At 36.9% G+C, this 25942-nt stretch overlaps 1 protein-coding gene across 13 annotated transcripts in view; it reads right to left on the reverse strand.

Annotated features, from left to right (window-relative positions):
* INPP4B (inositol polyphosphate-4-phosphatase type II B) overlaps positions 1-25942 on the reverse strand; it is an 849925-nt gene that overhangs the window by 70504 nt on the left and 753479 nt on the right. For 12 of the 13 annotated variants that reach the window (XM_063637640.1, XM_055276001.2, XM_063637634.1 and 9 more), the window contains 2 exons: positions 22505-22602; positions 326-438 (listed from right to left, as the gene is read on the reverse strand). In XM_063637640.1, the coding sequence (XP_063493710.1) occupies positions 326-438; positions 22505-22602 (211 nt within the window). The remainder of the gene's footprint in view (positions 1-325; positions 439-22504; positions 22603-25942) is intronic. The other variant, XM_055276002.2, reaches the window with a different exon arrangement.

Consider the following 25942-nt stretch of genomic DNA (forward strand, 5'->3'; position numbering starts at 1 on the left):
CAAAATCCTGGGTGATACGGGCAATTGACGTTGCAACACGCAACATTAAGGAACTCACAGACACTTCCTCAGAGTGGAGAACACATCCAAGGTTGGTAAGAATAGCAAGTGAGCAAGATTCTTTCTTGAGTGCATCTTCTTCCATCTTACATTCTAGTCTATGGATAGAACTACCAACAAGAGTAAAAATGCCTAATCCACGGAATAATAGAAGATGACACCTGGTAACCCAAAGTGCAGAGGTTGGACCCTGCACAGTAGAGAATTGATAATATTTGCTGGTCATGACATGGCAGGAAATAAGATTTGACATGAGAGTGCTTACCGTTGCAGCCAGCCACATAATTTCTACATTCTTTCTTTTTTTGGATTGGATATTTTGAAGGAGATTTTCTAGTAATGCTTTTAAATCATTTTGTTCCTGAAAATGTGAAATATCTGAAGGGGGAAAAAACAAAGGAGAAAAATAAAATGAGACAGTGTTCACATTAAGCTGCCCATGGAGTTTTTTTCAATACATTTATTTGCAAACACAACTTTTCTTTTAGACAGGGTCTTGCTCTGCCTACCCAGGCTGGAGTGCCAGTGGGGCCCAATCTCTGCTCACTGCAGCCCAGCCTCAATTTTCCAGACTCAAGTGATCCTCCCACCTCCGTGCCCAAAGTAGCTGGGATTACAGGAGCACATCACCATGCCCAGCTACTTTTTGTATTTTTTGCAGAGACAGGGTTTGGCCATGTCACCCAGGCTGGTCTCAAACTCCTGAGCTCAAACAAACTGCCTGTCTTGGCCTCCTGAAGTGCTGGGATTACAGGCATGAGCCACCGCACCCAGCCTCAAACACAATTTTATAACAACAAATATCATTTGGAGCAAAGAGTGCCTGAGGATAACCATACTTATTAATTTATCTGGTTTTATTCTTTACTTACAAATATGCTTAATTCTCTCATTCTCTATTCTGTATAACTATGGTAATATCAAGTGGTCCTACAGTACTACTTTACCAGCATTTTGGACAAAGATGTGGGCTTCTGTCTCACTTTAACGAAAGCATAAGACATAGATGTCATGAGATATAACTTTCCTTTTTTTGCCACTGAGTAGCTAGTCTGAATCAAGAGAATATATTAAATTGAACAACTCAGGGGTGGGAGAAATCTGAAAGTTCAAATAAGACACATGAAGTCGGTTGCTATACAGCAAGTGTCCTTGAACTCGGCACTATTAACTTCTTGAATCAGGTAATATTTTGCTGGGAGGAAGACCATACTGTGCATTACAGGATGTTTCACAGCATCCCTGGCCTCTACCATTCACACGCCAGTAGCAGCTTTCCCAAGGTAACAGTAAAAACGGCCTTCAGACACTGCCAATTTCTCCTGACGGAAAAATATATCCTGCTTGAGAACCACTGCTATAAAGAAGCACAGATATGACACAGAAAGAGGAAAAACATGAGGCTATACTTCACAGTATGAGATAATTGGGTAGAAAGCAGGAAATGACACTGGTTGCTCAGATTTCTGCATACTAACAACTAAAGCATGGGTAATAAATGGCATACACTTTGTACTAAAAACAGAGACAATGTACGTTATGACACAAATGTCCCCAAGACTTGGTGAGATGGGATTCAATATTATAGTGATAGAAATAAAAAGACTGTCTAAGTGAATGGCTGGGTAATTCCTGTATAGTATGAAAATACACTCTATTGTTGAATCCATAAACTGAGAGATAAATTCCTGAGAGCTTTAACTAAGGCTAAAAACAGGAGAAAATAAGATGGACTACACCTACGTTACCAAGTTTCACTGAAGAAATAGATGACATATTCCTTACAAGTTCACAAAAACTGACACAAATGAATTTTAGCAGTAATGAGGCTTTGTACTTTTTCAAATTTGTACCAGATGTTGCAGTTCAGCAAAATTATATATCTGAATAGTTCTAGTTTGTGACTTTAGCTCCAGAGAAGAGAGGAAGTATCCCAGTGAACTATACTAGTGATATATATCTAAGAGCAGAAGTGGTTGGTAAGGTGGGAATTTCCATTGAAAATAATCATATCTCATCTTGGATTTTATGACCAAAGAATAGAGGAAGGTTGGGTACAATTCAGATAGGTTTAGGGAAGTGAGGTTCAAAATAGTCATATAAAATATATGCATGTTTCCACTGAATTTGTTTCTAAAAGAGAAAGTTGTCAAAAGTCATGTCTTTACTATGTAACCACACATGATTCTCATACAAAAGAGAAAGTTCGACTGAAGACATCGCATTGCGAGGTAGAAGGTTCTCTGATATACAGGAATTTCAACAGGACAGCTCAAAGATAGCCTAAAGATAAAGGGAAGGAGGCCAAATATGGAATGCCTTGAAGGGAGTTATAAAATCAGACCAGGACTCTGTGGCTAATCAAAGAAGGTAAGGACAATAAGGCTGCCTTTTAATTTATAATCATGGCATGCAAGAAATAAGAAGTCAAGTCCACCATTACTGCTTTTAATGTTGATAAATGGCAACCAAAACAAACCCAGGGGAAGCCATAAATTAGAATTATAAGCAGCCATTAAAAAGTATGTACAGGTATATCAGTGACATAGAAAGTGTCCTTGATATGCTAAAAAGAAGAATTGGCCAGATTAATGAATAAACTTATTTGTGTAACAATGTGTGCTTGTGTGTGTGTGCATGTGCACATGCATGCCTGTGTGTATGTTGGCTTCTCTTGGCATAAGTATATAGGCAGAGTGAAACATTAGTTTAGATATTAACAGTGGCCATCTTTAGGCTGTGCAACTCAGTGTAATGTTTCAACTGCCTTTTCATATCATTTTAAATGAACACATATTGCTTTTAAATAATAAGATGATTTTAAGAGCAATGGGGAAGAGAGAATGTGCATGAGAAAAGGAAATAACTTACATTCTTTTTCTTGGCTTCATGGTAGAACAGTTCATTATATCCTGAAGAACCTAAATTCTTATGATATAAAGACCTAAATTCAAAATTTCTACAGTCTAGTAGGGTGGGATGGATATTTAAACTATTATTAAATCCAGGAAAGTACACTGCAAGCTATGACATAACTCAGTAAAGATTTGTGAAGCAAGGGAAGCACTGGACTGGGTGTGGGAGGGCATCTAGCAAAGATAATGCTTTGCATCTACCAAGAGCGTTTGAGGCTGAGGGGAAAATAGCAAAGGCACGAGGCATGAGCCAGTACTGCAGAAACACAGAGTGTGCGGTTCAGAATGTCCTTGGAGTGGTTATTCCTGGGGCAAGATTTATGAAGGAGAATCATGTTCTGCTATGCTGGGGAATCTGGGCTTCATCCTAGAAAATGCAGGCAACTGATGAGTTTTAAACAAGGGCTTAACCCCTTCTGGAAAGCCCCTGAGCTTCTTTCTGAAGTCAGGCTTGTACAAATGGCTTTCAAACCGTTTTGAAAGCAATACAGAATAAGAAGTTGCCTTTAACACAGGATGAAGACATCACATCTGGAGAGCTGATGCATAACAATGCAATTTTAATTAGCAGTACTTTATTATGTATTTGAAATTTGCTAACAGAGTAGATTGTAAATGTTCTCACCACACACACACACACACACACACACACAAACAGAGAATGATAACTATCTGAGGTGATGAAATAGTAATTACTTTGACTATGGTAATTATTTAATAATGGATATGTATAATACATCATCAAATTGTATGCCTTAGGTATACGTAATCCTTAATTATCAAAAATACCTCAATTTATAAAAAGATAAAAGCTTGCTTTACATAACATCTCACAGCAGTCACACACACACATCCCTCTGTAACAAAAACCTTATGAAATGATATTTACCCTTAGTGTATACGTTGCACACGAAATTTTTGTATTTCATAATTTTTGAAAAATTGTAGTTCCAACACACCACATTAATTTAACCTTTCCTAGGATCAACATAAAACATTTGCAAAGCTCTGAGTTAGGGCAACCCCATGCCCAAAGCGACTAGGACTGAAGTGACTTTTTCACAAAGTTCATAGTCAGAGGAGGAGTCAAGGCTAAAACTTTGACTCTTAACTGTTGTACCAGTAATTTCTCCCAAATCTCTGCTGATGTTTTTACCATTGGTAGTACTAAAACCAGCTCTGGTATTAACACAATAGACCAAATTCTTCAGAACGCTGAGACTCCAGAACAGAGCATGATTTATCAAAATAATTTTGTTGCATTGTAGACATGGAAATGTTTTAATAAGCCATTTTAAACGGACTATAAGGATCCCAAATGTAAATCAAGCACCTGGCCATCCTTTCCCCATTCCCACCTCATAAAGAGAGTGTGTTAGAATAGACAGGCATGATGTCTTACGGAAATTTCACTTCCTCTCCCATGGTGCACTTCTTACAAGAAAAGTAATTTTGATTTTTTTTTTAAACATTTTTAGGCCACTATTTCTATTTCTATAGTGACAAAACTTGCTTTATTCAGAGCACACCTCTGTCAACCCAATACTTGGGTTGCTGCCAGTTTTTTGTTTTTTTTTTTTCAACCCAATAAAAATTCTGCAGACCACAGAAATTCAGGTCGGGTTCAGGAAAGCAGCATCATTAATAATAGCCAGTTTGTTAATAGGTGAGGTTTCAAGATGTAATGATAGATCCCGATGTAGCAACCAAAAATTGTGGTGTACACAGAATGTCAATTGGTTTTAGGCTTAGACTGTGTCTCCTAAAATGTAAATACAGCCAAAAAGTCTTGCTTTTGCTACTCACTCTTGCATTAGTCTAACACAAAATTTAGACAGGGCAGCTGAGTCTCTATGCATATCTCCATAATAGTATTCTTTTTTTTTCAAATGGAGTTTAAGAAAGTATTCAGAGGTAAAAGTTACAAGAATGTTTATTGCATTATTGTTTATAATTTTAAATAGCAAAAAAGCTTTAATATGTTCATAAAGAGTAAGAATAAACCAATATATTAATGCAAAGTAATATAAGTAAAAAGGATACACAAATGCCATATGTGTCAACATGGATATATCACAAAAACGATATTGAGCAAAAAAGCACAAATTATAGAAAGATTCATATAAAACAATAGCAATAATACAGTTAAATGTGCAAAACTGTACCATATTTTTATGGATACATAAATATAGAGTAAAATGTGTATGAGGATGTAAAACATCAAATTCAGGGTATTGGTGTTCTCATAGGAGGGGAGGGTTAAGGGTGGTAACCTGGAGGGGTACAAAGGGAGCTTTTACCCAATCTGTAAATATTTGTTCCTTACGAAAATTCCAAAGGTGAGCAATGGGTTCCCAAAAGTGTGCTATTTATTATTTGTTTTTTGTTTGAAACTTTTATAATTGCTTTTCAAAAACAGCGCCAAGATTCCAGGAAAATGATTTCTAATGCCAATTCTACTGCTGCTTTGACGTGTATTCTTGGGCAAATTGCTTAACCCTCTGTCCCTATTTCCTCAACTGCAAAATAAGGACAAGAATCCGGTCATGTGTCATTGACTAGTAGTGGAAAACAATGATTAAAAGTCTTGGCAGCAAAGGCTACATTATTAAATTCTGTGTCACCTCTGAAAAACAGAAGAAGATATTAGTAGCACTTAAAAAAGAGTTCATAGCCTCAGATGGGAAGCCTACTTTCTCAGGTAAAAGTCAGAATATAAGTAAGAAACAGTCTCCTCACACACATGCAGTCACATACCCCAGTCACAAACATTCACAAACCCCGTGACTGTTCTCCTACCTCCCCAATGGAACAGAACAATCAAATTGATAGTCAGGTTTTAGGACCTATATCCTTCTTGTTAGGTCAAATAGGTTTCTTCAACAAGAAGAGCTCTGACTTTGACGTTGACCTGAATCACCGGCAGGGTATTAATAAGTAAACAGGAATGGAACCGTGGTCTTTTAGCTCACTGAACTGTGATGCTAATGATGTCAAATAGCTTCATTCTCTTAAGGCTAAATAACTGTGTGGCCAGAAACTGTTCCAAGATGAATCAGAAATTATGGCTGCCTTCCCAGTCCCTAATCTACTCACTTCCCACACTAAGTGGCAGATAACAAAATTGCCATGGGTTGCACCACACTCCCACTCTGACGTCCATTGGTGTGATCCATACCCCTTGAAATCAGGACTAGTTCAGGAATGGACATGACCTAAACCAGTTGGCACTAAACTCTCATCTCAGCAACTGTTTTAAGGATATGCAAGTGGCCTGTGCTGTTCCAGTTGAGTGAAGCTCCTGAAGAGGAAAGGAACCTCTTCTTAGCCCTTTGGTTGAGCGTGGGGTTAGCTCATGACAGCCATCTTTCAGCCATGAGGAGACCAGATGTAGGATAAAATTAACATAAGAGATAAGAGCAGCCTAATGATAAAATACAAAGCAGATATTGTTTTTTGTTTGTTTTTGTTTTTTTTGTTTTTTTTTTTTTTTTGAGACGGAGTCTCGCTCTGTCGCCCAGGCTGGAGTGCAGTGGCGCAATCTCGGCTCACTGCAAGCTCCGCCTCCCGGGTTCACGCCATTCTCCTGCCTCAGCCTCTCCGAGTAGCTGGGACTACAGGCGCCTGCCACCACGCCCGGCTAATTTTTTTTTTTTTTGTATTTTTAGTAGAGACGGGGTTTCACCGTGGTCTCGATCTCCTGACCTCGTGATCCGCCCGCCTTGGCCTCCCAAAGTGCTGGGATTACAAGCGTGAGCCACCGCGCCCGGCCTGTTTTTGTTTTTTTGAGACAGAGTCTCACTTTCTCATCCAGGCTGGAGTGCAGTGGTGTGATCTCAGCTCACTGCAACCTCTGCCTCCCTGGTTCAAGGGGTTCTCCTGCCTCAGCCTCCCGAGTAGCTGGGATTACAGGCACCCGCCATCATGCCTGGCTAATTTTTGTATTTTTATAGAGATGGGGGTTTCACCATGTTGGCTGGGCTGGTCTCGAACTCCTGACCTCAGGTGATCCACCAAAGTGCTGGGATTACAGGCATGAGCCACCATGCCTGTCCTGAGATATTGTTTTATACTGCTGAGTCACTGAACCAACGCTCTCTTGAAACCTACCTTACTGCTAGAATTTTCAGTGAGGTTTATCAGCAAGTTTTCTTTATTGTTTAAGCTAGTTTGAATTAAGAGTTTTTGTCATTTGCAATCAAAAGCATTCTAAGGTAAGTAAATTGTTATATATGTATGTTAAACATTGACCAGCCACAGTACAAATGTGTACTGTTGATTTAGAATGAGGAAAGGACAAGTCAGAGTCTTTCTGAAGGGAAGCAAATCTATCACACCTGCAGTGATGGTTTAAAACATAGTCCTACATTCTTCGACACTTTTTATTGAGAGACGTGGAATGTTATGTCTCCTCAGGTTGAATCTGGGTGGGCTTCTGACTGTCTTGACTAATGAAGTATGACAGAAGTATTGTGGCTTCTGAGGCCAGGTCTGTATTGATTATGCCTCTCCTGCCTGATAATTCTCTTGGAACTTGCTGACTGTATTCCTCATTTTGAGATGCTCCCTATAAGAACCCAGCCACTATGCTGGAAGAAGCCCAAGCCACATGGAAGGTCTTGTTTAGGTGCTTAAGTCAACAGTCACAGGTGAGCCCAGCCTTTGAGTGAGGTTATCCCAGGTGCCAGAATGTGAGTACAGAAACCTCCAGATGCCTCCAGTTCTCAGCCCCCAGGTATTCGTCCTTCCATCTGAAGGTCATGGACATCATGGAGGAGAGACAAACCATCCCCAGTTTCCCTTTCTGATACCTAACCCACAGAATCTGTGAGCATAAATAAAATGATTCTGATTTTATAACAGTAAACTTGAGGTAGCTTGTTATCTGGCAATAAACAACTAGAACAAAACAGCTACAATAAAAACAATTTAAAGAACTTGTACTTCTAAGTATGAAAAACTTAACATGATGAACACTGCTTTCACTGCCTACTCTGGTGAGAACTATATTCTGTAACATCAAGTCTCTTCTACAATTAATTCTAAAATAATTGTAGTTAATTGTACTAGCAAGCAGACAAATGCAATTAGGTGAAAGCCATTGAGATACCTTAAAACTGAAAATTATGTTGTTTTAGATACCGTAAAATCTTGAAAAATAAGAACAGACAAAACTCCACCGAAACCAGCTTTATTTAAATTGCATTTCCAATTTTCAATTTATGAAGAAGGCAATACAAAAAAATCAAATGTCAAGATTCCATCCTGGTCTGAGTTGAATATTTTTGACCTACACACTTTCAATGTCTCGTATTAAACAAATTTCAAGGTTGCATCACTGATAGCAAAAGGAAAAACTAAACTTTAAAAGTAATTTTCAAATTATATTCAAAGCAATATATCAAAAATTTTTCGAAGTTTCCTCAATCAACATTGTACATTGGAGACCATGGAATATGGTGTACAGGGAGAAGAATATAACGATAACATATTTTTTTCCTGTTTATATTTTTTTAAAGACAGCATTCATAATTTGATTTCAGAATTTCCAAATAATTTAAAGTCATGTCAAAAAATCTAAAGATGATTTGTTAAATGGCTCTCCAACTCTAAACTCTAGTCTCCTCAAGATGCCTAAGATAGTTCAAGCACAGACCATAGAGCGGAGTGGGAAAGGAAACAGGAGTAGGAGAAGGGCTTTACACAAATCCCCAGTTCAGTCTTCTTGTGAGCCAAGTTAAACTGGGTGAACAACTACTTTTGCCCATACTCAAGTGGCCTCGGTGCTGGCACTGAAGGCAGTTGAATGGCCTCCTTTGTTTTACCTAGTCAAACTCCCTAGTCCCTGCATTTTACCCCAACAATAGCCCTAGCAATAAATGGCCCCTTGAGAGTGCATTCTCCGCACAGAAATCTGAAAAACAGACTAAGAATGGATTTCTCAAAATTTAGGCAGAGAAGGGACACAGCTTTTGAGGTGATTTCAGTGCCTTACCTCCCTGCCCGTGCAAGAGCCAGACTGCTAGTGAAATACACCAAGGTCAGATGACAGCCCAGGGAGGCAGACACATAACCAGCCCTTCTCCAAAAACCAAGGGCTCACCTTTTCCATGCCTCTCCTGTTGCCTATAATGTGGAAGGAATTAAATCACAAACTGCAAGAAAGTCAGAGAAAAAGGGAGATGGTTGAGAAGATTGGGGCTTTTTCCAATAGTCACAGTATGCGGCCTACCTCTTCAGGCTCCTGGGGGCAAGGAAGAATGAGGTCTTGCATATTTCTTGCTATATAAGATAAATTAATAATTTCTGAGGTATTAGGTGTAAATGAGGTAAAATACAGGAAGATGATGAAAATAAAGCTGTGTTGGAAGGCTCTAAAATGAGGAAAGAGGTAATAAGAATATGAAACCTAAAATTTATTCCATTCATATGGCTCCCTTTTTTGACTTGATGTGGTCTCTGATTTGGTAATTTGGGACACTCACATATTTACAGTTTATCAATGGCAACAAAACATATTAATCTATTAATGTGCTCACACTGTTATTTTCTGACCCACTTGATAAAGATAACTTTATCCTTGAGACTTCAATTTCCTACCCTTACTTAGCTTCTAAGGAAAGTTTCACTCTGACATTCTGTGATGCAGAATTGGGAGAATGACAAAATAAAAGCAGAAGAAAAAGTGGACTGGAAACAAAAGGCCTTGCAGTTGTGGTTCAGGGAAGAGGAGAATGGTAAATAAAGAGTGAATGTTTGGAAGAGTGCTATGCCAAATAGCTGAGTGAATTACAGAGTTGGAAAACTGGATCTAAAAAGTGAAATAGGAATTTGTTAATTTATTTAATTTGATGTTTCATTGAAGGTTAGAACTAACGTAGTCACCTTTAATTATTTTTCTGTTGATTGGACATCATACTAACAACTTCTTGTTAACAAGAAGTTAAATTCAGATATTTATTTCCAAAAGGGATGATGAATCTTAATATTTTCAGCATCCATCTTACTTTGCAGTGTCGGACCAAAGAACTTATCCTAATGATGATTTCAGAAGCTCACCTATAGGGGCATTCCAGAAAGAAAAATGTATGCTTTGTTTGAAAGATTACCAGAGAATCAGTGATTTCACGAAAAAATTAAGATAAGTCAATATAGATTGCAAAGATTATAGAAATGACAGAGAAAGAGAGAGTCTATGGGATAGAGAAGAGATGAAGTTTGGTTTTAACTATTGAAAAAGCTTCACGATCAAATTTAACTAGATTGTTTGTTTCTGTTGTTTGTACACAGCAGAAATATAACTCTGTTGAAAAGCTCAAAGTGTACCACAATGATCATCTTAACCATCTAATATTCATAAGTACATGTGACACTTTTTAGTCACAGAAATTGACAGTGGAAATTTTAATATTAACTTCTTTTCCCTGGTGAGATAATGGTAGAATTTACTTTGAAGTACAAGGTATATACAAAGTAATTGTTCTCATTTCGCTGACAATGAAATGCAGGCATTGAAAACACCAAATGACTCACCTAAGTGAGCTTTCAATTGAATTTATGTCTTTTGATTTCATGCCATTATGTGCAGACTTACTAGACTGGTATACTGGGAGGCCAGCCAATCTTTGATGAGTAGTAGAATCTGGAATGCAAGAGTTAGACTTTCAAAAAAGATGAGAGCCTCAGTGAAGAGGAAATAATGAAGAAAATGTAAGGATGATTGAAAGGCAAGAAAATCTAAGTTTGTACCTACACACACTACGGCAGAATAAGGCTAGCTAAAAGATTTGATGACTATAATTTGTGAAGACCACCAAGTAACATAGACATTGCAACATAGATAGTAACATAGATCAATGTCTGGTTGGCCAAGCAGGTTGACCTTTGTATGTGTGTATGTGTGTCTCTCTTTGTTGCTTGTACTGCTGTTTGTATTTCATAATTTGATCGTGTCTAAAATTTAAGGGACATTAAAATTCTATGTCTGTAGTTTAACATGCATTGAGGAAATAAAAATTGTATATTATTTCTTCTCACTTTTTCTTTTAAAAAGAAACAGAAGTGCTTCTAAAGATAGTAGTTACAAAATTTTCTCAATCTTTTAAATGCTAAAAAAGCATTAAAAACTTCAAAAGGTTAGTGCATCAGAGTTTTTTCTGCAGTGAGTTTAAAATAAATTTGTAATTACAAGTGTGTAAAAATATATGTACAGAAAATAAAAATATGGTGCTGGAAATATTCCAATATTTAAAAATCTACAATCTTAAATTCAGTGCAGAAGCCATTAGACAACAATGGTGGAGCAGCAGCATTTAAATTAAACGAACATTTGACTGGGAGTCAGAGAACATGGAATTTAGTCTCTCTTCTCCTACTAAAGGGTGTGTGAACGACCCCAAGTCCCTCATAGCAAATGATGGGGTTGGACTAGGTCAGTATTTCTTAATCTATGTCCTGGGGAACACTTATTTAAAAGATGCAAATGAGGGTTTCAGATAATTTTTTATATTCCCATAATGAAAAAAAGCTATTTTAAACAAAATTAATTTAGACACTATAGACTAGAGTTAGCAAACTATGACTTGCAGGCTAACCCCAGGTCATACATTTTTTTTATTTTTGTAAATACATTTTTATTAAAACTCAGCCATGTCCATTTTTTGTTTGTTTTATTTTATGTTATTTTATTTTATTTATTTATTTATTTTGAGACGGAGTTTTGCTCTTGTCGCCCAGGCTAGAGTGCAATGGCGTGACCTTGGCTCACTGCAACCTCCCACTTACTGGTTCAAGCAATTATCCTGCCTCAGTCTCCTGAGTAGCTGAGATTAGAGGTACCTGCAGCCATGCCTGGCTAATTTTTTGTATTTTTTAGTAGAGAGAGTTTTTCACGATGTTGGCCAGGCTGGTCTCAAACTCCTGATCTCAGGTGATCCACCCACCTCAGCCTCCCAAAATTCTGGGATTATAGGTGTGAGCCACCATGTCCGGCCTGATTTGCATATTGTCCATGGCTTATTTTGCCCTATAGTAGCCAAGTTGAGTGGTGATGTGATCATATGGCCCACAATTCTAGAATTATTTACTTTCTGGCTCTTTACAGAAAAACTTTGCCAGCCATCCTACAGACTTTCTCAGAACCTTCAATGTGATAATGTGAATTCCAAAATAATTTCACTATTTAATGCTTGTATCACTCAACAATTATTAACAGAAATAGTGTTACTTTTCATAGTCTTCATTAATTATTTCCAAGATCCAACAGCTTTCTGCTGTTCTCTGACTCTTTAAAACAACCAACTAAATGACTCAACTTATACCATGCATTCAACAAATGCTAATGGAATAGAAACAATGTGCTCATCCTCCTGGAGCTTACATTCTGGTGAGGAGCCCTGTCAAATAATGTGAATGACATATTGCATGCTACATGATGATAGAGGCTCTAGAAAAAATTTAAGAGAGAAGGGTTCCAGCGAGCAAGAGATTGCAATTTTAAAGAGGGTGTTTAAAAAAAGCCTTACTGAGAAAATGACATTTAGGCAAAGACTTAGAGGAGGTGAGCAAGTGACATAAGGGGGAAGGCATTTAAGACGGAGCAAAGAGCCACTATAAAGTCTCAAGAAACAGCAAGAGGTCCATGTGGGACAGAAGGCAGTGTGGAGCAGAGTGAGGTAAGTGTGAGAGAAAGCGGTGGAGAGGGATCAAAGCATCAAAGGGATTGACTGTGTGGTGCCTTAGAGGCCACCATAAAAATGTAGGTTTTTATTCTGAAAACAAACAAACAACAACAACAACAACAAAAACTAACAACATTGGGGGTTACTGGAAGAGTTTTAGGAGACACATAATGAGACTTTCATTTTAAAACAGTCACTTTGGATGTAGTGGATACGAATGGACTGAATGACAAGTGAGAAGAGAAACAAAGATGGTAGGAGGAAGCTGTTGCCAATACCTAGAAGAGGTAAGAAGGGTTTTGCACAGAGTGGTAGCAATGCAGGTGGTGAGAACTGGTGGCATGTATTTTGGAAGTGGAGCCAGTAAGATTTTCTGACGGACTGGAAAGGGGATGTGAAAGAGGCGACTCGAGGGTGGCTATTTTTTTCCCCGAAGCAACTAAAAGGTTGAAATTGATATAAATGTAGATGGGGAAGACTGTAGGAAGAACAGCTTTTTAAGGGCTTATCAGGAACAAAGATTAAGGTGTTAAGCAGGATACAAGAGTTTAAGGAAGAGAGATGGGCTGGAGATGTAGATATGAACGTTGATAGTTAATAGCAGGTATTTAAAGCAACTAGGCTGTGTTCAAGTGGGGAGCAGAGTAGACATGCATGGACTGAATTCTAGGTCACTCCAACATTAGACGTTGGAAAGATAATGAGGAATAGAGATTTAAAAGAAGCAGCCATAGAGCAGGAGAAATCACCGAGTGTGGTAGCTGGGAAGCCAAGTGGTGAAAGAAGTAAGAAGTAACTATGTCACACTTGTTACTAGATCAAGAAAGATGAGGACAAATGACTGAGCATTGGGATTAACAACGTAGGCTCTTGACAGAAACGGTTTCCATGAAGTTACATGGATAAAAGACTTACTGGAATGAGTTTAGGTGAAAAAATGGGTGGTGAAAAATTTTAATTCCACTTTTATCTACTCTTTTTGGGACATTTTCAAACTTAAGCTTGTCCTGCAGTATAACATAATATTCCTCTCTATTGCCAATCCCTTTTACACATTTTTATGTGTCTGTGCAATGATAAATATGAACAATATATGAAGAATTCATCAGCCATCTCGATGTTTCCAAATATACATATGTTTTAAATAAAATATGCAAAATATTTGGATAACTGACTGGATTTTTCATTTATATATTTGGATGTCTACCTGGTATGACAATTGAGATGTTTATAAAAGAAAGTTATTGGAAGTAAATTTTGTTTATTACTATGTAATAGTCTAATGTATAGTTTCTGCTGGAATGACATTCATGTGTTAATTTCAGAAAATCCTTGTATCTTCTTATATCTTTAAACCCTTATGTCTTCAAGTTTGTTAAGAATACCATATAAAGCCCTGTAATATTCAGATTATTCTTTGTGTTTAGGAAATTTAGACACACTTACTTAGCTTAACATTATAAATCAAGGTAATCTCACATTGAACAGAATCATCATTACCGCTGAGTTGTTTTACATATACATTTTGCTTAGGTCATTCAACTATTAATATTTGTTAAAACAACAGATAAATAAAAGATGAACAGTTTTAACATTCTGGGAAATTTCATCTTCTTTTACACTCATGTCCAGGGTATAATGCAGTGCAAAAATGTAACATTTAAAATTTGACAGCTAACTCTATCACATCTTATAAATCCAAGCAAGTGGTTCTCAGGTCTTACTGCATAGGCAGAATCACCAGGAGGGCTTGTTAAAACACACAATCTTGGCCCCACAGCCAGATATGGATTTGTTTGAAATTACTCTTGTATGTGTAAAAAGCAAGGAAAGATACTGAGTAGCACAGGGGTCGGTGATGCTGATCAATCGCTGATATGCCCTCATTTCTATATGTACCATTCCCCATTCCGCTCTTTATCACAGGAAACCTCATTTTCCAGGCTAACTTACACTTAACTCTGGGCAATGAGGGGCCAGAGGGAGAGTCAAGGACAGGAGGAAGATAGAAGCCAGCCTGTTGCTTCCCCACCTTTCTGTTTCTTATGGACCCCTGGAAGTGATTATGTCTTTTCTGTGGCTCCAGCTCCCACTGGGAAACTTTTCCATTCATGGTCCCAGGTTTTGCTAGACAGTCCTCAACAACACTATAGATCCAGATGTATAGCCCCAGCTTTTGGCCTCTGGTGACACTACCTTTGTCCTTTTAGCACCTGGGTTAGTAGCAACTCAGTATTGCTAAACTCTTGGTGACTTGACTTCACCAAACCCTGCTTAATTTGTAAATTCCTAGACTTCTTGATTTCCTGTCTGGGGCCTGATGAATGCTGCCATTGAGAACTTGGCATTATTTTTTAATTTTACCTCAGTATAGCCTAGGCTAATATCCTAACTCAATTGCCCTTCTCTTCCTGATCTTGTTTGCAGGTTAACGCCTTCTTGCATAAGCTTGACCTCCTCCTCAAAGTTTACAGACAGTGAAAATGATGCAGAGAGAAAAGAGATACTTGGAAGGGAGAGCATGATGATGAAGGGGCAAAGTTTAACAGTGCTTTTTGTCACTGTTGAAACTTAGTTGAGAGAAAAAATGGCCACCTCTGAAGTCACTGTTCTGTAATGTGGAGAGGCTCTCTTAACATTCAGAAAGGATCTCTTTATATAAATGTGAACGGTTCAGAGGAAACCGAGTATTACCATGTATGGAAAAATGATTAATAACTTAGAAATTACTGTAGAACGTGGGAAATAGTTAACTTATATCAGAAAGTCTCTGTGCTAATCAGAAACAATCTGATTGTTTGAAGACCTTTTGTGGGTGAAGTCTGGGAATCCAGGCTCACGATAAGTGATAGTTTCTAAGGATAGAGGGCTCTGAAAAGCAGAAATGAGAAATATCAACCATACCATGTTCTAAGGAAGTGAAAGCAGCACATTGAAATTTGTGGCAGCAATGAGCCATATTGGGATGTTGTGAGTATCAACACACATGGATTCCAATTTTAGGTAAATAAGCAGAAAGTGAATTGGTATTCAGATGTACCCTTTTTTGTTTATGGAGCATTGCCCATTTATGTGGCACACACAGCTGGTGCTATCAATATTGATTCCACCAGTTATTTTTGGGGTCTGTGACAGAGCTCATCAAATCACCACTATGAAGGAAATACTTAAGTAGCCTTAATTCTCATCGTTAGACAGATAAAATGTAGTGCAACTCTTCTCTCTGATATATGTACCAACTATACATCAATTTATATTGTTTCTCAGTGACATTATCCTTTTCTAGTACAAGGTATCTGTTAACATGTGATACTGATTGCTTTTCCACAGTCTGTGGCTTTGGAACGGTATGGAGAGTCCAACAGTGCAGTTTGCTAAAGAAGTCTGCCAAAACCTAGTGTTGATTTCTTCCAGAGCACAATCTGTGTTATAAATGTTGTAGCTAGTTTTCTGATTCTCAGCTTTACCCTCATGTGTATCAATTTGTAAGTTTATTATACATGGAATATGATTCTGTATATCTTAGTAGCTTTGTTCTTTTCTTTCATTTTGAAAACAAAATCTAATAATGTCATTCAGAAAAGCATTATCACATACTTGTTCTGCAAAAATTATCTTGATGTACTAGAGAGTTCTCTCCTGTGTTGGAAAAATTTGGTACATATTCAATGGCTGTTTGGACAGAGTATTCAATATTAGGGGTGAGTTGCTCTATTATTTGAACTAATAAAATTCAGTTTTAGATCTTCCACATTGTTGTTAGAGTAAAGTTCCTCCTTCTCACCTGCTTCTGTGAAATCTTCTTATGGGAAGGTTTAATTGTCCCAATGGAGTCCTTTTACTTTTTATAAATTTCATATTATTTTTAGTTTCTATAATTTTCTTTCTAGTTGTACCTTGACTTAAGCCATCTTTGCTCCATGACTCTATATTTTAAATAAGATTTCAGATAAATTGAAATACTAAAAATGGAAAATGCTAACTAAAAATATAAGTTCAAAGGACACTGAATACCTTAATATAAATAAATTGTGCCCTATTAACTAAATGCACTAAATGTTAGTTTACTTAAACTAAACCTAAGTCCTTGACATGCACTCATAGCTTTTACAAATTATATTTAAGGGTTATATCTTAATAATTATTCTAAAAGAATTTAAAAGGACATCACAGAGAACCATGATTGATCAGATTTTTAGTTTGTAAGGTGGATGTGAACAAAGTCTTTTTTTTTTTTTTTTTTTTTGAAGCTTTTCCTCTGAAGCAACCAAAGGACCATGAGAGATGTGAGAGAAAGTGTTGTATCGGCAGAGGTCTGAAGACCAACCCCAGACTACATTTAGGATTCTTTAGAAACCTTTGTATCAGTCTTCAAAAGTTTTCTGTGACCTTTTGCTGGAATTCTTCAGGTGTTAAAGGGCCTCAGCCAGGTATGGCAGATATTTCTTTTTCCCTGGAAGCCAGAGTACTACGTTTTCAGTCTCTACATCATATGAGAGGCCTAGTCCTCTTCTGTCTTAACAGCTTCTGGTTAGCTTTCTGGCTAGTCTCAGGGGGCCTCATCATTGTTACCTCCCTAGAACCTCTCAGCAGGATCAAGTATAGATCCTTTGCCCATAACTTCCACCCTGAAATTTCCAACTGTCTTTAAACACGCATCAATTTACCACCTTGGAAAAATAAAGACTCAAGAAAAACTCTCTCACTTGATTCTATTGCGTTCAGCTTATTTTTTAATTTCTCTATTTGTATCCACTGTTAAGTTTCCTAAGGGAGTAGCTTTCACCACTCTGTTTCTCTAATTATACAACATGCATTCTCTCCTTAATTGCCTGTAATGTGATTTCAGTCCATGCTTTTTATTAGACTCCATTAAATGCCATTAATGGTTCACAATAATCAAATCCAGTAGCTTCACTTTCATCCTCATTCTTCTTTCATCACCCATTAGATATTTTTGCTCATTTTCACGTGGATGGTACTCTTCTCATTTAGCTTATTTGACTCAATCTCCAATAATTTCTACTTTTTATGGGATCCTTAGTCCTCCTTTCCTTACACTTATGAATGTTCTCATTTTATAATGTACGTTTTCTATGTGGACTACATAGAAAACTATCCAAATAATTCCCCTGAAATTAGTTACCTATAAAATATTGGGTTCTTATCCTATTTCCTTATTTTTGTAAATATAAGTGATACAGATGATGTTTTATTTTTCCTGGTGCAAAAATAAAATCTGTGACAATGCATAACTATACAACGAGTATCAGAAATGATTGGTAGAAAGTAAAATTTTTTGAACAACAGCAACAACAAAACTAAATTATTCAGAAAAGGAATCAACATTCCAAAAGAGCAACTATTGTTTGAGAAAGAGGTTTAGCCTTAATGTAGATTATTCTTTGATTACCTTGTGTCATTAAATTGAAAGCTACTAGGGCATAGACCATATCTTATTCATCTTTCATCATCCAAACTGAATAGAACACACTTTTACGTGTAATATTATCTCCACCAATATCTGCTAAATTTAATGTGAGGCTTTCAGTAAAAATTGTTCATAAACACACACACACACACACACACACACACTACATTCTACATTCCCTCATTACAATACTAATTTTTTTTTCTGAAAAGTATTTTGTATACAATCCTTATTGATGTAGTTGATGAAACACTACATATAAAACACTAGAATGTCAAATATTGTATAGAAAGTATAGAACAGGTTAAAAAAAAGCCCTGCCTGTTTTTCTTTCTTAGCTCACAGTGCTAGTAAGCTCACTCTTATAGTGCTAGCATAGGAATCATTATGGTACAATTTCATTAGAGCCATATGACAATATCCTTCTTCTTTGTTTCAGATAAAACACAAAAGATATGGGCATTATTATTAGAGAAAGGACAGATAATTTAGCTGTAATGTTTTGACAGTTGGTCCCTCCTCCCTTAAAGGGAAGAGGAAGACAGAAGGGGCTTTATCTGCTTCCTTCAGAAGCCTTGAATCATGTATGAGACGCGGTGGTGACTTTAAACACGGAGCAGTTTGTGTTAGTGATTTACAGAAGTACTATTTTATTTTATTTCTAACACAAAATGTAAGCGTCTGAATGCTTTAGGTAGGCACAAAAGGGAACGTGAAGGACGTCTGAGATCATCAAGCCCAACAGGAAGATTAGAGTGAGAAAAGGGAGAAGCACTAATAACTGCCGCACTGTAATTCCCAGGCTGATCAAAGGGGCCAGTGAATATCACAGGTAGGGCCTGAGGGGAAGTAACTTCCGAAGATTTCTCGTGCCCTAGAGTCAGCAGAACAACTGTCTGAGAGCTGCATCACATACAAAGGAGATTTGGTGGGAGAAACACACAATACATGTGCCCAGATAGAGTAGTCATCAACAGCTTTGTCTATCTGACAGATATATAAGTTGTCCCTTGGTACCCAAGGAGGACTGGATCCAAGACCCCAGAAGATACCAAAATCACACATGCTCAATTTTCTTATATAAAATGACACAGTGTTTGCAAATAACCTAAGCACATCATCCCCTATACTTTAAATTACCTCTAGATTACTTATAATAATTCATGCAATATAAATTCGATGTAAATAGCTGTTATACTATATTTTAAACATTTTAATAATATTTTTGTCATTGCATATTTATTTTTATTTTTTTCAAATATTTTTGATCTGGGGTTGATTGAATCTGCACACACAGAACACATGGATACTGAGGACCAACAATATATTACTTTCTGCAGATGAAGATTCAGCAAAGATTTACAGGAAAGGAACTTTTGGGATTCCTATATGTGGCCTCTTTCTCTGCAACAGGCACATCCCAGTTCTAGATCCCATGAATTCCCCAAAAGAAAAACAGACACAGAGGCCACCCTGCCCTACCAAGACTTCCATTAATGGCCTTTCTACAGTTGCAAGGAAGATGGGGGTGAAGGATAATATTTGAACTTGGCTCAATATTTATTCCAAATGAAACTGAGATTTTAAATAGTCTAAAAGCACTAGACCATGCTAAACATATTGAAAGGGCATGTTGATTGGCAACTTTATCCACTCCCCTATCCTCAATTACTAACTTCTAAAGGTTGATGAGTGCTTCATAAAACTGGTAGTAGTTACTGAAATAAAACTATTCCATGTTTGTAGATTGCTGAATTGTGACTATAAATTAAAATTGCTACATATATAACAGAATTAGAAGACATTTTGGGAAGAATATTTAGTCCACAAATGTTTCTATATGAGAAGAGTAAAAAGATGAGAGCCACTTGACTGGGAGTGAATATATAAGCTAAAATTAATTTATCATTAAGTCTTGATATTACAAAAGTCAGGGATATACCTTAAAGTTAAGAAAATCTTTGGAGAAGAAACATTTTTTTACTTCAAAAATAGAATTCATCTACTTAATTCATAAATCATTTAAAAAGAGGATCAGTAAGTTAATAGTCAGCACATCCATAACGAATTAAAAAGTGACAGCAATATGTTTAAGAAATTAAACTATCCTTTAACATTGACACAAATTATCCCTTGATTTCACTATGAAAGAAGGAAAATAATAGATTATATGGATTATGGATATGACCCAGCATGACAGTTCTTTCCTTCTTAGCAAATGGCCTAACCTCTACTCATACTCTTATAAAAGCTTTATGTTTTTTCCTTAAATAGAGCACAACTCAAATCATTCTTTGGCTTGCAATATGTCTACAGGAGGAATAAACCCATATGTCATTATAATCGTATAGATTGGATTTGTACTTTTGTTATGGAGCGCAACCACAGCCATACTACAGCTCCATTCTGTGTCAAATACAGTTGTCTCAAAAATACAGGAAACAAAATATCAGAAAACAATCCAGTATGTTCAGACAACTGTGTAAGCAATGAAATGCAATTGGTTTTATACAAAATTCCATCTTGTTTGCAAGGAGAGAAATATATTTACATGTTTTGAAAAACACTTGTGTATATTTAATTGGCAATATATAGAATCATATGTTGTTGCTGTTATTTTGAGACAGAGTCTCACTATGTCACCCAGGCTGGAGTGCAGTGGCACAATCTTGGCTCACTGCAACTTCTGTCTCCTGGGCTCAAGCCATCCTCCCACCCCTCGGCCTCCTGAGTAGCTGGGATCACAGGCACATACCACCATGCCCGGCTAATTTTTGTATTTTCTGTAGAGATGGGGTTTCACCATGTTGCCCGGGCTAAAGTTTTTTAAAATTATATTCCCATGAAGAGTTTAAGTTACTTGAATATAGAATTATTTTGTATTTCAACAGTACTTATACATATTTTTTTAGCGATATGATTGTTTTAAGTATAGTACTGAAATCCTTCACAGACTTTGCCAACAACCTACTTTGTAATATATATTTTGAGTAAGGATGGCATATTATTTTAGTTCTCAAACATTAGCATGAATTAGAAGTCACCTCAAAGGCCTATTAAAACACAGACTCCGGGAGAGTTTGGTAGATTCACAGTGTGGCGGCCTGCGAATTGGCATTGCTAACAAGTTTCCTGGTGATGCTGATGCTACTGGCCTGGGGACCACATCCACTTTTCAAGAATTAATATAAGAAACATAATTTTTATCAAGCTACTGACAAAAATTCTGAGACTTTTTTCCAAATTGTAAGTAATTTGTTTAAAAAATCATTAACGTCCAAGTTATAATAAACTCTTTTTTCATTAATTACTAAAGAAAAATAGTTTTACTTACATTATTAACTTTTCAGGTAATTAACAAATTTAATACTCAAAGTATGCTTGCTGCCAAAGAATCTCCATGTACTTAAATTCATTTTGGCAAAAAATAATATTTGATTTGGCATAAAATAATGTAAATCATAATATAAAATCTGCAAGTGACATTTTTTAACTATCCACATGGGCACGCATATGCCACTGTAATATTTGGATACCACATTCATTAGGTTATGAAGACATAAACACTCTGCCACCTGAGCTATTTCACACTAAATAACAGAATATAAAGCAGTGAGCAAATTGTTCATGATTACACAACAAATAGTAATAAGTAGACTTTGATTATAGTTTTTGGCTAAAATATTATAATTTTCCTACTTTATTAAAACTTAGCTTCTTATCATTGTAAATATCTCAACATATTTATACTATTTGTAGATGAATTCCAAATACATTCCCAGTTCTCTGATTTTGGACTGCTCAAATGTTATGTGCTTAACACGATGGGGAAAAGAAATGTAGAATTGAACAATGGACCCCTCCAAAACAAATTCCAAATGTGTAAAACACATTTTTAAAGGTTTGGGTGCCTTAACTTTTTTTGCATAAAATATTGCAATACATATATTTAATAAGTTAGTTCCCTCATTCACATTGTCTTAATATTGTTTTGTGTAACTGGTATTATATCTGATGTTCTCCTGCATGTGTGTCCTATGTCTGATGTTGCTTATAAATGGAGACTTAAATCTTTAGTAAAGTCTTTTATATGGTTAAGAATTATACAAAATTTTTATCAGACTAATTAAAATGTCTAATTATAAGGTCCATATTTTTATTATTTGGCATTTTCCAGTGGCAATGAAATTAATGTCTCAGAATGAACAGCAGGACACATTCAAGAAGGCAATCAAGAGAATGATGCAGGTGTTGGCCATGCCACCTTGGCAATCAGTCTTTTTGGATCAGATAATTTCAAAATCACTCTCACATCCCCACCCCTGCTTCTGTAGTCCACTGACCTCTATGTCTGATCTCTTCTAAAGATTTATAATCAAGAAGCTATTATTGCTGTCTTCTCTAATTCACATACTTACAATCAGGAGGCATCTTTTCCATAAATATCTTGTAATATTCTTGTAGAAGTTCGAAGTTTTCCTGATTAATACTTTCTTGCAAAGAGACATCTCCAAACCTACAAACAGAAGAAAGAAAGGAAATAGCTATGGGTTATAAAATGGTACCAAACAGGAACACATTTTACCTTTCCTTTTTAAATAGATTGGAATAATTTCCTAAGGAAAGAGTCTGTCTCATTTTTCAAGCTACAATGCACAATGATTTCAAACATATTCCAATCTCCACTGGCCCTGATTTCACTAATCACTTCTAACACCTCAAATATCCTCACAATCATCAAATGTGAACCTAGATAAAATACCATGTATAAAACACTAGTCTCTGTGCATGGACATAATTGATATCAGTTTCCCCATCCTACTCCACACCTCCGTGGCAGGGCTGCCTCCCTGTATGTGTTTTGAAAAACTTTTCTTACTATCTATCCAACCATCCATTTCACTTGTGGCAGCTGAGGGAGGGGACCAGAAGACCAGCACTGGACACTGGGCTGCACGCAGTCTTGCCCACACTGTCAACTGCTGTAGGCACACGTAGAGCCAGATTTCCCAGACAGTAGATCACTTATGCTGACATTTTCTTCTGTTCATACCGTGAAGTCAAATGGTTCTGTACACGTAGTCTTCCACCTCTTGTTCAAGACAAACCTGTGTACCTGTGTGTCACTAACCTTGTGTTCTCTTTGAGAATTTCCCAAGTTCAAACATAAAACTCACTTGTCTCCCTATAAAAGGATGCTGTGTAAATGGCTTCCAATATGTATCTTCATCAAAATCTGTATTTCTAGGTGTCAATAGAAAATTTCAGTGTGCATTTTCCAACTCCACTTCAAATATAATATAACCCAAAACTAAAACTGCTTCCTCCTTTGAACCATTTCTAAGCATGTCCCCAATATTTTGGCACTAATTCAGGTTCAAAATCTAGGCATCATTTTGGATTTCCTCTTTTCCTCACCTTACCCACTATTCCTCAGTCTTTTCACATCTCTGGTATCCCTTCCTTTTTTTTTTCTCAACCACTGTCATTATATATTTAGATACTTAATTATATCCAGTTTAGACCTCCTAAAGCTTCCCAAATACCACAGAACTATGCCTCTAGTCTCTTTCACTTCCAATTTACTTTCTGGACCCTTGGCAGACCATTCAGTCTCAATGAAAAATGAATTCACAGATACAAAAAATATTTAACATCAACTATGTACCATACATTGCACCATGCAATAAATGAAATGTTGGGAAAATTAATCGAACATATATTTCATCATATCAGCTCACTGAACTTCAAAGCTTCTCTCCTCCCTGAAAGGACGATGTCTTATAGTCTCCCTAGTTTAGCATCTAACTTTCCACAAAGGCTTCCAAAACCTCTTGTTGGAATGTAGTTACACTGTCCTCCCTTAGCAGCAGTATTTCAATGCTTTTGAGACTTTTAACATTCTTATCCACTCTTGACTGGAATGTCTTACGTTCCTTGATAGCTTGATTAATTCTGATTCATCTTTAAAGCCTGGCTCATCTCCTCTATGATACTTCCCCAACGGATTCATCTCCCATCTGTGAATCGCTTTCTTTTATGCACTATTCCTGTTCCTTCCACACCTTTAATTATTACATGAGCCAAACTGTAATGTAATGTTTGTTGACTTGTCTTCCTCACTGGATTACACCTTCTTTCAGGATAGGAAGCCGATTCCATGCTTCTTGTTACCCTCTATTCCTCTTATGTCTCACAGCTTGGCAGAGCAGTCCTTGGTACAAAGTCAGTGTTCAGTATCTACACTGAGTTGAACTTGGAGAACAGGGATACAGACCTCAAAAATGTAGAGGAGTTTCCATAGAATCTGAAATACATTCTTCTAACGTTTTCAGACACTGTAATCAACTGGTATTTAAAAAATACCATCCTTGCTGGAGTAACATTAGTGTTATGGAGTAAATGTTTGTGTTGTCCTAAAATTCATATGTGGAAGCCCTAAACCCCCAAATGGCAATGGCAGTATTTTGAGATAGGGCCTCTAAGGGGTAAAGTTAAATGAGATTATGAGAGTGGGCTCTTTCTTTCCACAGGCACAAAGAAGATGTTATATGAGCACACAGGGAGAATGTGGTCAGTTGTCTGACAGCCAGGAGAAGAGCCCTCATTGGAAACCAAACTGGCTGGAACCTTGACCTTGGACTTCCCAGCTTCCTGAACTATGAGAAACGAATTTCTGTTGTTTAAGCCACCCAGTCTACAGTATTTTGTTACAGCAGCCCAAGCAGACTAATAGTATTTATTTATCTAAGAATGCTCATATACAACATCTACATTTTGAATTTGAGTAAACAGTAGTGAAATATTACTTCTAGATTACATAGCATATCTAACATGTAGATGCTACTGGTAAAGCTTAAAACTCAGAATCAGAAAAAGGAGGTTCAGAGAACAGACAGTAAGCAATATGCTCAAATTAACAGTTGGTTGATGTCAGAGTGCTATTCAAATTCAGGCCTCCTGCTTCTCTCAGGGTTTCCCTACTTTGCCATTTTGCTCCTTTTCCAGTCTTGTGTGTCTTGTACAGCTTCCATGTGTGAAAAAAGTGCATTCTTAGTATGCAAGAGAGATGAGAAGGAAGGAAAGGACACTTCTGAAATAAAATGACTGACAACTAAAACAGTCACAATGACATGAATGATGCAAATTAGTCCATCTTAGAAGCCTTGGAAATATAATGCTGACTAGTCTTTGAAAAGTCTGTAAATGGAAGAGTCTCATACCTCTCTCAAGATCACAATCACAGACCTTATTAATTCCAACTCAAAATACTCTACTCTAGTGTACCAAAGAAGAGGCAATTTGGAGTGCTCTTCCCCTGCTCCAAGTTGTATAGTTTATGCTCAGGAATATCATTCATCTCAAACATTGAATTTGCTGGGACAAATATATACAGATAAATAGAATATAATCTAATTCTAGACACTAGCTTTCAAAAGTACTTAAATATCAAGGCAAGGAATATGCTAGGTACTTTTAAACTTACCTGTGGGGCAGGGGTCACTTGGAGAGTGAATTATAGATAAGAAAGCATGTTGAATATTATAATACCAAAGACTATCAAACTCCCCAAATTGTTGCCTGTGAAGGAACTTCTCCAGCCAGCCCCTAAAGCCAAGATGATAACTTCTTTCTCTAAAATATTTCAAAAGTATGTTCTATGATCTTTTTTTGTTTGATTTTTGAGACAGAGTTTCGCTCGTATCACCCGGGCTAGAGTGCAAAGGTGCAATCTCGGCTTACCGCAACCTCCGCCTCCCCAGTTCAAGTGATTCTCCTGCTTCAGCCTCCCAAATAGCTGAGATTACAGGCACCCACCACTATGCCCAGCTAATTTTTGTATTTTTAGTAGAGTT

Source organism: Symphalangus syndactylus, chromosome 4, assembly GCF_028878055.3.
Source record: "Symphalangus syndactylus isolate Jambi chromosome 4, NHGRI_mSymSyn1-v2.1_pri, whole genome shotgun sequence".
NCBI classification, from domain to species: domain Eukaryota; kingdom Metazoa; phylum Chordata; class Mammalia; order Primates; family Hylobatidae; genus Symphalangus; species Symphalangus syndactylus.